Source organism: Pyrgilauda ruficollis, unplaced genomic scaffold (assembly GCF_017590135.1).
Source record: "Pyrgilauda ruficollis isolate IOZ18807 unplaced genomic scaffold, ASM1759013v1 scaffold9, whole genome shotgun sequence".
NCBI lineage: Eukaryota > Metazoa > Chordata > Aves > Passeriformes > Passeridae > Pyrgilauda > Pyrgilauda ruficollis.
This window is the reverse complement of record NW_024531043.1, coordinates 72,381-85,563: the sequence shown is the minus strand read 5'-3', so window position 1 is coordinate 85,563 and position 13,183 is coordinate 72,381. Positions and strand designations below refer to the sequence as shown.

The following is a 13,183-nucleotide window of genomic DNA, read 5'->3' as shown; positions in this document are numbered from 1 at the left end:
CCCGCCGGCCCGAACCGCTGCGCGCGCTCCCGCACCGAGCCGGCGGCGGGGGAAGGCGGGGGTCCCGCGGGGCGCGGCGCTGCGGGGACGGGCGCGGGGTCACCGGACTGCAGCCGCCCGCGCGTGTCCCCGCCGGGGCTTCGCCCCGCACCGTGCACGCAGCGCCCTGCGGTGCCCCCTGCGATACACGCTGCCCCCCGTCCTGGGGTGCCCCCTGCCATGCATGCTGGCCCCGCCCCGGGATGCCACACCGTGCATGCAGCCCCTCTAGGTTGCCCACAGGACGCACAATGCTCCCGGAGCGCCTGACCACGCATGCGATCCCTCACGTGCTCACGGGAGGTACTGCTGTCCCCCAGAGATCCCATGATACAGCCAGCATTTCCCAGGGTAGCTGCAGCCCCTCAAAGCCTCTGCTCCCTCCCCCCACTGGTGCCGGATGCTTGTGCACATGGATAGGGGGGAGGAGGGAGGGATTCTGGGCAGGAAGCAAAAGGGCAGGTGGGCAGCCAGCAGCATCTTGCGGCATCCTGGCACTGCAGAGCTCTACACCTGCCCAGGCTCCACCGGGGACATTCGGCCACCGGGGACATTCGGCCACCGGGAAGCAGAGAATGGAGGCAGCCACCAATAGGATCTTACCCGTGGGGCCAGCCAGGCAGAGGGAGGAGGGCACCAGCTCCCACCGGTGAGTATTCAGGCGAGCCGGGGTTCCCATGACCTCCTGGGTGGGCACTGATGCTTGGAAAGAGACAGGCCAGGGAAGGAATGAATAAAGGGGGCAGAGGGTGAGCACGGCACAGGTGCTGCTGGCATCCCCTCACCCCAGCACAGCACCGTGCAGTCTCCCTCCCCATCGCTCCACACTCCCCAAAGCTTAGTGCCAAAATCCATCAGCACTTGTGGGCTGCCCTGCACGCCAGGCATGGGCTCTGTCCTGCAATGCAAAACCACACAGCAGAGGGTAGGCTCTGAGCCCAGCAGTGCAGTGGGGGTCCCTGGGATCTGTGTTGAAAGGTTGGGATCACCCCTGTCCTCACCAAGCCCTGGCATACCATTGCCTCTGGAGAGACGTTGAAGGGTCCAGGTGGCTCAGCCTTCAAAGGTGCAGGCAGAGCTCTGCCCTTGGGCTGGAGTCATTGATGCCCATGGAGGGAGGGGGCTCAGCTTCTCCTCAGAATCCAGGTTGAGCCCCCTGTGAGGCAAGGGGTGGGAGGGGGGGTCGGATCCTGCACACTTGCCTCTACCCCAGGGCTGTGCCTTGCTGCAACCTGTCACCCCTAGCATCTTCCCAGGGCTTCTTCCTTCCCAGGAGCCAGCAGCCTCCAGGGACTCCTCGGAAGGACAGCAACCTCTGCCAGTCAGGGGAGCACCCCTGACCCTGGAAGCAGAGAGCTGCTTTTTGGTTTTTCCCCACTTCCTCTTGGCACAGCCATGGGGATGGTTTTCCCAGCAGTAGGAAGAGGGCAACTGCTGGACATTGGAATCCCTCAGGGCTGTGGGGGGAGGCCCTGCAGGGTGCTGGGCCCAGGGTGGGGGTGGTCAGAGCCAGCTGTGCACAGCTCCCAGCCTTATTGGGACAAAGAATGCAAAAGGCCAGGGTTTGCTACTGGCACCGATTCCCTTTCATGGCCCTGCAGTAACCCGGCCAGAGTGGGAGCCCCAGTAAACAGCTCGCCTGGCACCCAGTTCCCCTGGCTGAGGTGGGCATTGCCACCACTTGGCTAGGCAGCAATTGGCCTCCAGCTAGGGGCGGCCTCTGGCCTGGCTGTGTCCGGCACTCACAATCCTGGCCCAGCACACATGGGCCGGAGTCATGTCCCCAGGGCTGCCCGGTATGTATGTACATGCTGCAGGACAGGGGAGCAGGCGGGCCTTGGGGTGGCACTGCCCAGCTGGCAGGGGGCCACAGCTCTCATGTCACCCCCCTCAAGGCTACACTTACCCACTGATGGCCTCTCGTGTCTCCCACCTGGCCCCAGCACCTGGCAGTGTACCCCAACATGAAGCTGTGGGAGTAGAGGGGCAGAGCACTCAGGTGGGGGTTACATGCAGTCCCCCCATCAAGCTGGCTTCACCCACAGACTGCCAGCCCTGGGCAAGGAGGGCAGCGGCAGCTGCCACCAGTTTTGTACCTGACTGCCAGCACTGGGCTGGCCCGGGATGAGTTGTTCCCCTCTGGGGCTTTGCACCACACTGGGCTCTGGGGCGCTGGCAGGGCTGTCCAGGTTCCCTTCCTTCCAGGCTGCCTGGGGCTGACCCTGCTGCAGGTCCTCACCACCATCCTCAGGCTCTGGATGGGTCTCTGGGGCTGGCTGCAGCTCCAGGAGCATGAGGGTCCCTGAAACCACAGCTGTGGGTGAGAAGAGACTCTGCTCAGGTAGCCTGCAAATGCATCCTGCAGCCCCTCCAGGCTCCCTGCCCACCACTGTGAGACAGCATGCCCTCCATCGTGCTGCAGCTGGCCAGGCACAGCTCTGGCCCCAGGTACACAGCCCAGACAGGATTTTGCCATGGACATTTGTGGGGACTCACCCTGAGCACCAGGTTTCTGGGGGTCTCTCGCTTGCTGGCTGCACAGCTCCTGCATCCCAGCTGGGACATGCTCCTGCTCCACCACATCCTCTTGCTTGCAGGCCTGGGGGGAGTAGAACCAGCCCCGCTCCAGTCTCCCACTGGGCCCATTCCAGCCAGGGACGCACAGGCTGTGGACTCTTCCCATGCTATCCAGGTCCCTGCCTGCATGCTGCTGGGAATTGACAAGCCAGTCCCTGCACAGGGGTCACAACAAGAGGCTCACAGGGGGACAAGTGTCCCTACACCCTGCTGCATCCTGTGGGCAGGGAGAGAGACAATGTCTAGTGAAGGGGGACCCCAAACCTGCCCCATGCCTCCAGCCCAGGCACTCCAGGACTCTGTGATGCAGGGAACATCCAGTTTTACATCACCCCGTCCCTGTCCATAGCACCTGCAGCTCTGCTTGGCAAATGATGCAATATTCCGAACATGGGACCATACACAGGTGACGGATCTGTCTCTGACATAAGTCTGAGCAGGGCTAGGGTGTTCTGGTGTCAGCTAGGGAACAAGGTGCCAGTCCTGGCTGTGCCAGTGCCTCTAGCAGCACCATGACTCTAGGGCAGGGGGAGATGAAGGGGGGCCCATACCCTGAGGGGGCACAGGAGAGCCAGGCCCCAAACTCAAGAATGGAAATGGCCGGATCAAAATCAGCCAGCAGAACAGCCCTCTCAGCTGCTCAGTGATGTCCCAGCCCAGCCAGGGCTTGGGGACAGCATGCCAGCACATCCAGATGAGGAGGCAGACAGTGCTGAAAGGTGGCACAATTCTACATCCCTTTGGCAGTCTCTTGCTACAGCCCTGGGGCAGGTGGAGGAAGAAGCAGGGCTGGATAGAGGCAAATGGGAGAACCCACGCCTTCTTACCTGGCTGCGGGGACACCCATTGCTTCTCCTCTTCTCACCCCCACCCTCAAAGGGCAACCCCACAGGGTTGGGTGCAGAGATCTCCTACCACTACAGAGTCTCTGCAGTGTCATCCCTGCTGCACTGAAAACCCTAGTTTGTGCTTATTCCTTGCAGCTCTGCCCACCAGTTTATCCCTCCCCCATCCAGAAAGCTCCCAGCAGCTTCAGTCCAGAATGAGCCCTGGCCCCTCGAAGGCTGGCAGGAACAGCCATCATGAGAAGGGGGACAGGGAATCGAGGTTTCTACCCACGCAGGGGAACTGCTGCAGGAGAGATGAATAGCTGTTGCCACCAAAGAGCCCCATCCCCAAGGACTGGAGCAGAGATGGGTGCACCACACGCACCAAGGGGCTCCCAGATCCCCACCAGGTAGCATCCTTGGGAGAAGCCCAAGGGGAACCCTGGCCTGAAGACCCAGCCCCAGCTCACCACTGCTGGGGCCACACTGGCACAGCCCAGCTGTGTTTGCCCTGTCCCCAAAGACCCCAGCCCCACCTGTCTCAACCCCTTCGGGCAGGCAACCACAGCTTGCCCAGGTCTCTTTGCTCCAGACAAGCTGGCACAGGAATCCCAGTAAAAGGTGAAATCTTGAACAGTCCCACCCCCTGCAGTGCTCTACACACTCACCGCTGAGCCTTTGGGCTGCTGGGCAGGGGTCTGCTTCACAGCCTCCCCGTATCCACTCTCCTCTGGCCCAGCCAGTGCTGGCTCTGCATCGTCCTGCTGGCTGCTCTCCCCGCTCTTGTCTGTGCCTGGAGGCTTGGTGCTACCCTCACCACAGCTTTCTTCACTCGCAGTAAGGGCTGGTGTTTCAGCATTGTCCCTCTGGAAAATTTTTATTTCCCCAGGCACAGTGGGGGGCTTGCTGCCATCCCTTCGGCTGCTCTGCACATTCCCAGCCAGGGTCGCAGCTGGGTGGGAGCAAAAATTGTGTTCAGGAAGGAGCTACCCACATCTCACACTTTCCAGGGCTTCCCCCTCAGAACATGGGAATGGTGCCTCACCTTCAATCTCCTCAGCCCGCAGCTTACGGATGGCAGCTCGGATCAGCTTGCGTTCCTCATACTCACCCGCTGACCGCAGCTGCAAGAGGGAAGGACCCAGGAAAGCCCCAGCACAGGGTGACCTTTGGTCAGCCCCAGCACAAGTTCCATCCCAGCAAACAGTCTGCCCCAGCACACAGTCACTTACCAGTTTTGTCAGTTCCTCCACGCTGGTGATGGCTTCGAGCTGCTCAGACAACGCAGCCAGGGCTGCCTGCTGCTCCTCTTCCAGGTGCCGGGACCTGAGCAGGGTGGAAGGGGTGGCCATTTGGGAGCGGTCACGGGCGCTTGTGAGCACAGTCCTCCAGTGGGTAGCTGGCAGATCCAGGCAACAGGCCCCACCATGTGCCAAGCTGCTCTGTGCCATGCTGCTCCCACCCTCATGTTCACTCAAATCTATCCCAGCCACAGTGGGGCCAGGTACTGTAGCCCCCATCTCCCAGGGCAGAGGCAGGGAATGACCCCAGCTCACAACAGGACTCACTGTGGCCAATTCTCCTTGTTGTCCTGTCGATGGCTGCTGCGTTCTGGGCGGAAGCGCTTGGATGCCAATGTCTCCTCGTCCCGCTCCAACTCCTGCCGCTGTAGCTCCCGGATAGCCGAGCGGATGCGGCGCCGCTCAGCCAGGTCCAGTGTGGCCTCCAGCTGGGTGCACAGGGCAGGGCTCTGCACTGGCTCTGGCCACTGAGTCCCCATCTCGGCTCTGGTGCCGCCCTCTCCCACACTGCCATGAGTTGCTCACACTCTGGACAAAGGCGCTGTCTGTGTGTGGCACCCACGTGCCCAGTGCATGCTGCCTGGCACTGCCAGGCCCTGCAGGAAGTACGCATGGCCCCCCTGGGACAGGATGCTGGAACCAGCCATAGTGAGGAGGGGCTGTCATGGTGGCAACGAGACCTCCGGGCATGTAAAGGTCAAAGAGACAAGCATGGGAAATGAACACCCACCAGTGGTCCTGCTGCCTGCAAGGGTTGGTGCCCTGCAGCTCTGCCCCTCCCAGTACCACCAGCTCTAGAATGAGTCCTCCTACCCACGCCAGCCCCTCCAGCAGCGAAGGGACAGGAGAGCCCATTCTTTTCTCATCCCATGTTCACCAGGAGGTGCTGGTTGAAAAGATCTCAGCATCCCACCAAGGAGTCATCTTGTCCACCCTGCAGCCCTCCCCATCCTCATTCACTGCTAGCAGATGGCAGGTGGCTCTTGGAACCAAATCCATGAGTGGGATCTGTCCTAAATCCAAGTCCAACCCTTCACGTGTGAGAAGCACGGCCACAACTCCCCCACAAATGCCCTCATGAACATGTCACAGGCACTTCAGGTGCTCCTCAGCCCACCCAAGGCCAGCACCTGGCATGCACATGCAGAGCTGCTCTCCCTCTTCCAGATCAGGTCACAGCCCAGCCCCACTACCAGCTCCAGTTTTTCCAGAGTGCTATGAACACACCTCCTGATGTTCAAGGGGCAGAAGACAGCCAGATCTGCAGTGAAAGGCTGGTCAGGGCAGGCATGGTCCCACTATCCTCACACTGTCCTGCTGTAGGACATCAACACTGCCCTGACATCAGGAACCTGGGAGGTGATTTCCCATGGAGCTCGTTAAAAATAAACCCAGTGACCAACAGCAGCTGCTGGCAGCATCAAGCCCCATCGTGCTGGGAGAAGCCATCAGCACAAGCACATCAGTCCCTTCCCTGCAGAGAAGCTATCTCTCTGGAGAAGCTATCGCCCTTTGCCTTGTCTGCTTGGAGTTTGGTGATATGGCAGGGTATTCCAATCTTAGGGAAGCCAGCAAGAACAGAGCAGGCAGAGATGCCATGTGCCACCCCAGCAGCAGCCAAAACTGCTGTCCTCCAACACTTGACAGCCACAAAGCCCAATAGGGACCATTATCCTTCCCCAGCTGGGAAGATACCGGTGGCCAGGACTACCAATCCTAGGGCGTGCAAACTCTAAAAATACACATAACCTCTGGGGGAGCTGCCTGGAGCCAGGGTGCTCTTTACTTCCCACCCCAGCAGCCCCTACCGTGCCAGCAGGCAGCACCATCCCTTCCAGCATCCTGGCTAAACCTGAGGCCTGCAGCCCACTCTGGGCTTTTATCCAGAGCAGGCGCCTCTGCCACCACAAGGCCAGGGAAGCAGCTGGGAAGAGCAGGAGCCACGGCACTGCCAGAGCAGTGGAGAGTGTTGGAGAGAAAACCAGCCCCTCCATCCTCATGGACTTCTCTTTTCCCATCTGCCCTAGATGGCTGCCGGCATGCCAAGGATGCCACTACAGTGGGGACAACTACCACCAGGACAAAGGCATGGTCCAGCAGCAATGGCAGCCAGCCAGGAAGCCTGGCTCCCTGCAAACAGTGCAGCATCGATGGACTGGGAAGTGGTGGAATTTGGTTCAGCTCAAAATGAGGGGCTGGAGGCAGAGCTTTTCGGTAAGGACAGCTCTCCCTGCAGCCATCCAAAGGTTTTGAGGACAGGAAAACAGTCCTCAACTGCACATTGGGTGGCCAAGGCCTTGGCCCTTCCCTAAATAAGCTGCTGGCAGTGAGTGGCTTGGCCCCAGCAGCTGGGGCAGTGGGGAAGGTGGGGGGAGAGAGGAGAAGGGGCATGTGCACAGCAGCTGTAAAAGTCATGAGTGCCAGGAAAGGAGGACACAATGGGATACCAGCCCTGCAGACCCTGGTGCAGGAAACATGCTGGCACCAGCGTGTGCTGTGTGGCACCCATCTACCACCTCTGGGGTCTGTCCTACCCAGGAGGCTTCAGCTGGGACCTGACATGCACTCAGGTCCTGGAAGGCTTCTCCCCACAGGAGAAATGGCAGGGCAGGAGAAAATGCCTTATTCCAAGCCCACGTCAGTAGCGAGCTGGGATGAGGCAAACGCGCAGCTTTGGAAGCTCCGTAGCCAGTAGCACAGGAAAGCATGACGGAAACCACAACAGCTGCGAAGGACCAAGGGGCCCAACCCTGCCAGCACAGGAAGGCTCAGGGATCAGCACATGCCGGGGCCCCATGGGCCCTGCCCAGCTGCCAGCAAATTAATGGTTCCAAGCAAACACCCTCCTCAGCACACAGAGTGCCTTTGTGGAGAGCACTGACACAGCACCCATAGGCTACTTCCCCACTGGTGCCAAACACAGCAGCGCTCAGAGCCCCAGTGCAGTGGGCAGCTCCTCCAGGAGGGCTGCAATTAGCTTGGCATCCATCCGGCTCTTTGGAGTGCTGCAGCACGCAGCAATTTGGAGGCTGGAGCCTGGCCACAGGGAAACCGCTTTGGGACATCAGATGAGCCTGGCACACTGAGCACCTCCTACAGCCCAAAGCTTCATTGTCACCTTTGGAGAGAGGCATGGGGAGCATGGCTGCCCGCCCGGCAGAGGAAAGCAGGAAGGACGCTGGATGACAGGGATGCGGCAGGGATGCAGTGCTTTTCAGGGCCATTGAAGATTTGCCAAAGGCTACTGGGTATAAGAACAAGGGGATCTCATGGCAGCAACTTTCCTAGCTCAGGCCTACCCTGCCTCTGTCTCCAAAGGTATTTACATCCTCCTTAGTTAACCAGACTAAGAGGTGGAGGGGCTGGGAGAGGGAAGCATTCCCCAGCCCAAAGCTGGCAGACCTCAGCCTGGAGCTCAGTACAGCTGTGAGCACTCAAACAATCTCTTGCTTCTGGACATCCACCTAAGAGCCACACTGCAGTAGCACCCACCCCATCCCCCACAGCTCTCTCCTCCAGCTTCTCCAAGCCCTTGGTCACCTTTACGCTGCACCATTGGTTCATCACAACTGGCCTCCCTGGGACTGCGATACCAGTGGGTAGCTGGGGAGGGAATATGGATGCCTATGGCAGGAGTTGCAGGGCAAAAGCTTCCTGGCAGCTCCCAGCCCAGCCAGCACAGGAGTGAGGAGGCTGCAGGGACCTCCTCAAGTCCCCCAGCCTCCTTCTTTCAGTTTCCCTGGGGACATTAGATGCTGCTGCCTAGGTGTCACTTGAGAGAAATGAGGAGAAGCAAGGCAGAGTGGAGGGCTGGGGAGAGCAGAGAAAAAGGGAGGAAGCAGTGGGAGAGGCAGTTTTCCCTTATATGGACTAATCCTCTTCCAGCTGAGTGGAGCCAAAAACCTAACCAGAAGAAAAATAATTCCTTCCCTGCCTCATGTCAGCTCAGATGAGGCTTTCCCAAGCTTGTGCCACACAGCACAGGGAAATGTGGGTCACAAGCACAGTGCTCTGGGGAGGCAAAGCCTCAGCATGTCAAAGAAAAAGCAGCCATAGAAGCAGTGCTTGCTGCAGGATGAGATCCACCTCCCTGGGCTGCCCAGACACCAGGAACCCACTGCTCCTGGGACTCCATCTCAGATCAGAGACCTCGGCTGGGACATGGCAGAGCTGGAGCACTGGCAAGATGGGAAGATACTGACCACCCATGCCCATGCCTCTGGATGGATGGTCCATTGGCCCTGACATCACCCCACGAGAAGCAAGTGGGCTCCTAAGCTCGAACCACGGGCAGGTCTGCGTGTCGCTCAGAGCTGGCTGAGGGCTGTAGGACAGAAAGCTCAGCCGGGGGAGCCCTCGTGCGGACCCACTGCACAGCCCTCACTTCCCGCCGGCATCCCGACTCTTTCCTGTCCCAGCAGACCTGCCTTCCCTGCTGACTCAGCTTCCTGCTGTGACTATTCCCCGCTGGCCCGGGCTACCCCGGCTTAATCCCCGGGGCAGCCAGCAGAGCCCTAGCCCCGGGCCAGGGGTCCCTGGGGTTGCCCAAAGCCGGGCATTTGTAGGGACTTCCCGGGACACCAGACCCGGTTGAGTATCCTAGTCCCGTCTTCGGGACACGGAGACCCTCGTCCTCCAGAGCCCACCGGCCGCGGCAGCGCACGACTGCAGCTCTCGCTTCTGGGACTGCTCCGGCCGGTGCCCCAGAAGCCGCCGCGCAGGAGGGGATGGGATGCAAAGCCATTCAGGCAGAGCCCGGGAAGTGCGCCTGGCACTGTGCCAGCCCCCGGCAGCGCGGGAGCCCGCAAGGGGAGAGCGGGGAACTGTGCCAGCATCGGGGAACGATTCCCCGGGATCCGCCGGCCGAGAAGATGGAGCCGGGACAGGCAGTACGGCCAGGCGAGGTTTCGAGAAAAGGGCCAAAAGTGGCCAGAGCAGCGGGGTCAGAGCCTTCGGAATCACCAGAGCTCGTCTGGAGCTCACCCCGGCCCAGAGCCCAACCCGGCCCAGCGCGGGTCCCTCCAGGTGCTGCCGCCTGGGACCAGCGCTAGGTCTCCAGCGCTACATCCGCTCCCAGACATGGCTCTGGAATCCCTCGGCCGAGCAACAGACCCGAGGCCCACCCGGTCCCATTCTGCCCACGCCTGGGACAGCAGCCCCCGGTCCGGGGGGGTTCAAGGAGCCGAGACACCTCCGGGCACGATCCACCCCCGGAACCGCAGCGGGCGCGCACCGTACCCCGAGACCGCAGCAGTCTGGGGACTCACCAGCTTCCGCAGCGCTCCCTCGTCCATCCCGAGGAGACTCTCCTGAGACATTCTGCCCGTTGGGGCCGCACTGCTGCGGCCGGGACTCGGTGGAGGCCGAGACAACAAAGCGCGGCCGGGGCGGCGCGGCCCTGCGCTGCGTTCGGCTGCGTTCCCGCCCCGCCCGGCTCCCCCCCTTCTCCGGCTCCGCTCCGCTCCCGTTCGTGCTCCCAACAGCGCCAATAGCAGAGCCACCGCTTCCCACCGCCCTGCCGCTTCCCATCGCCCCGCCTCGTCCCGCCGCCGCCACCTCGGCCCGGCGCCGCCCCGCCGGACCTGCGGGTCCTGTATCCCGGTGCCCAGCCCTGTCCCGGCACCGTGCACCAGCAGTCGTGCCGTGCCGTGCCGCTCCGGACTCACTCACGTCCCGGACCCCACGCCGGTGCCGTGTGGCGGAACTCGGGCCTGGCCCCTTTGGGGTTGCACCCCAGGGCGTATCGCTGCCCGCAGAGTGTCCCCGAGCCCAGCCGGGCCGTGGGGACTCCCCGCCCGCAGGAGCTGCTGCGCTCCTCGGCTTGCGGGATGCGGGGCCACCAGCACCTCCTGCCTAGAGGCCCTCCCCATCGGGCCCGTGGGATCACACTGTGGGATGCCCCTGCATGGTCTGGGGAGCTGTTTGAGATGCTTCCTGACACCGCTGCAGGATTAATGCCCAGGGCACCCCCAAAAACTTGCGAGGGCTCCCTGAGGATGTGTTGTGCCCCCCACATGGTCCTATTGCTTGCTCCAACTCAGAAGCTGCTTGTGGTGCCCTTGTCCTTACATCCTGTTCCAGGTCCTAGAAGGCAGTGCCGGGACAGCCAAGCCCTGGTGTCTCACTGTCGAGAGGTTTCCCTGGAGACCCCAAGCTCCTTACTGCAGTTGAACTGCAGCCCTGCTCTGTAGAGGACAAACATATTGGGGCTCAATCCTGTTTCTGGGCAAAGGCCAGAAGTATTCTCTGGAGAGGACTAAGTACCTGACATAACCCAGAGGTGCTGTGGGCTCTGCAAAGCAGGCAGCTGCCATCTGCCTCCAGCTCGTAGGTGAGGGGGAGAGATGCTGCTACCTGCCTTGTCCAGCAACCCAGAGACCAAGGGGCTTCTCCAGAGAAGGTTATAGAGATTAAGTTCACTGCTTTTCTGGGAGTTCCCAGCGATCTGGGAAGGTGGGTGGGATGGAGCAGGACCATGGCATCATCTGACACAGGGAAGAACCCACCATGGTAGGCCAGAAATGTGGGGTGTGGTAGAGGTGCCTAGGAGGTCCAGCAGTTTCCATGCTGGGAGTGTTGGTTCAGATGTCTGACTTCAGGACTGTTTGCCAGGGTGGGTCTCCAGCTGCACTGGCATTCCAGAGCCCTCTGCTGCCCTAGATTCCTCAGCAGCTCTCCAGTCTCCAGGCCTGAGCAGCACTGGGCTCCACTGGAGCACGACAGCCCCTGCCCAAGCAACTATACTAAAGCCAACCCCTCCAATCACTGTGCCATCTAACGTATCACCCTCTGCCAATCTCAGCAGCATCATCATCTTCACTTGCTGGATGATCCCTGCCATATCTGTCACAGAGCTGCCACACAGGGGCCTGGGGTCTGCCGTGCCCTCCATCTCTGCTGTCACACAGCCCCTCAGGGACCAGGCACCCGCACACTCAGGGGTCTGCATCACTTGCAGCTCTGCTGTCACGTGGGAGCAGGCCCTGCCACATACCCAGCTCCTGGCCTTCAGGCAGCACAGCTGATAGCAGCTCTTCTGCCCTTGCAGTATGGGGGGGATCCTACTGCCAACCTTAAGTTGTTGAAGTTACATCAGGTTTGTTCCCCAGCCCCTCTGCCAGCAGCAGCACTGGGCAGGGCAATGGATACTGATGTGTGGCTGGCAGCATGGATAGGAACGTCCCTTCCCTGTGCATGTTGGCATTTTCAGATGGATCTGTGCGTGGTCTTCCCATATGGAGCACCTGGAAGCAGAAGCATGCTGAGCTTTGTGGATAAAGTAGGCTTGGGTGCACAGCTCTCAGCATGTGCAGCGGCACTTATCCTGCCTGTGCTCCTACAGGTTTGCACCACTTCTTGTTCCATCCCCCCAGGTAGTGATCCTGTCACATCCTCACTGACCCACTGCCACATACCCAGGATCACACCCACCACACAGCGTATGCACCAGCTTCCACAGCATATGCAGGGCTCCCCGGGGGTGAGGTGGACATGCAGCCAGCCAAGCACAGACTCCAAGCAGACCTCCTTATTCCATGAAGTGGAGCAAGGAGATATTTACAAACCCCTTGGAGAGCCCAGGGCTCCAGCTCCAGGCCTGGCTCTGGGAGGGCTGTGGGGAGGCTGCCCTGTGCATTGGTGCAGGGCAGGTGAGGGAGTGATCTCACCAGTTTGCAGCAATCACAGCATGCTGTTGTGTGTTCTGTGCTGACAAAGGTGGTCATATTACCCAGTAGAGGGGATGAACCTGCACCAGGGGGCAGAGACCTGGGGGCTCCCTCTGCCAGGGGATAAGTGCCACAAAGGGAGGAGGGGCAAGAATCCTTTGGGTTCCCTTTGGGGATGCTAAACATAATGTTAAATAGCAGTGATGGAATTTTATTGTGCAAGCACGTGTCTGGAACTGGTCTGGCCACCTGCCTGATTCAGGGATGGGAAAATGCAGACAAAGGTAGGGATGTGACTGTAGAGCCAGGCAGGGAGAATTCAATCAATTCAATTCAATTCAATTCAATTCAATTTCATTTGGAGCATAGCCCTTCCTCTGGGCACAGGAGCACAGTGTGGGGCCAGCATTACCCTGCTGTTCTGGCAGCACAGACCCCCAGGCAGTGCAGGGCTACACAGGCTGCAGTGGGCAGAGGAGGGTCCTGGAATCCATCTCTTCTTCCTCCTCCTGAAGCTTTCCTGGTTTCATACCTCCTCTCTTGGGAACTTCTGATACGCACAGACCTTTGTCCATCCCACTGTCCACACACCCAATATTTTGTGACTGCTCCCAAAATCACAAATTGGCTTGACCTGGCTGGCCTCAGTCCCAGAGGAAGCCAGGGAGGGGAGACCTGTCAACCCAGGTGGATGTTTGGGCCAGGCATCCACTCCTAGCTGACCAAAGCAGCAGGATGAGCTAAGCAGGGTGGGAGGGGAGAGGGGGGGGGG

At 60.4% G+C, this 13,183-nt stretch overlaps 1 protein-coding gene across 4 annotated transcripts in view; it reads right to left on the bottom strand.

The window, feature by feature from the left end:
• Positions 1-10,232, bottom strand: part of SMTN (smoothelin) — a 22,148-nt gene extending 11,916 nt beyond the window's left edge. For 2 of the 4 annotated variants that reach the window (XM_041489141.1, XM_041489144.1), the window contains exons 1-9: positions 10,012-10,232; positions 5,012-5,172; positions 4,676-4,769; positions 4,489-4,567; positions 4,112-4,395; positions 2,536-2,638; positions 2,136-2,353; positions 1,946-2,009; positions 643-741 (exon numbers count right to left, since the gene is read on the bottom strand). In XM_041489141.1, coding sequence (XP_041345075.1) covers positions 643-741; positions 1,946-2,009; positions 2,136-2,353; positions 2,536-2,638; positions 4,112-4,395; positions 4,489-4,567; positions 4,676-4,769; positions 5,012-5,172; positions 10,012-10,062 — 1,153 coding nt within the window. In that variant the 5' untranslated portion in view covers positions 10,063-10,232. The remainder of the gene's footprint in view (positions 1-642; positions 742-1,945; positions 2,010-2,135; positions 2,354-2,535; positions 2,639-4,111; positions 4,396-4,488; positions 4,568-4,675; positions 4,770-5,011; positions 5,173-10,011) is intronic. The other 2 variants (XM_041489143.1, XM_041489142.1) reach the window with 2 other exon arrangements.
• Positions 10,233-13,183: the final 2,951 nt, after the last annotated feature.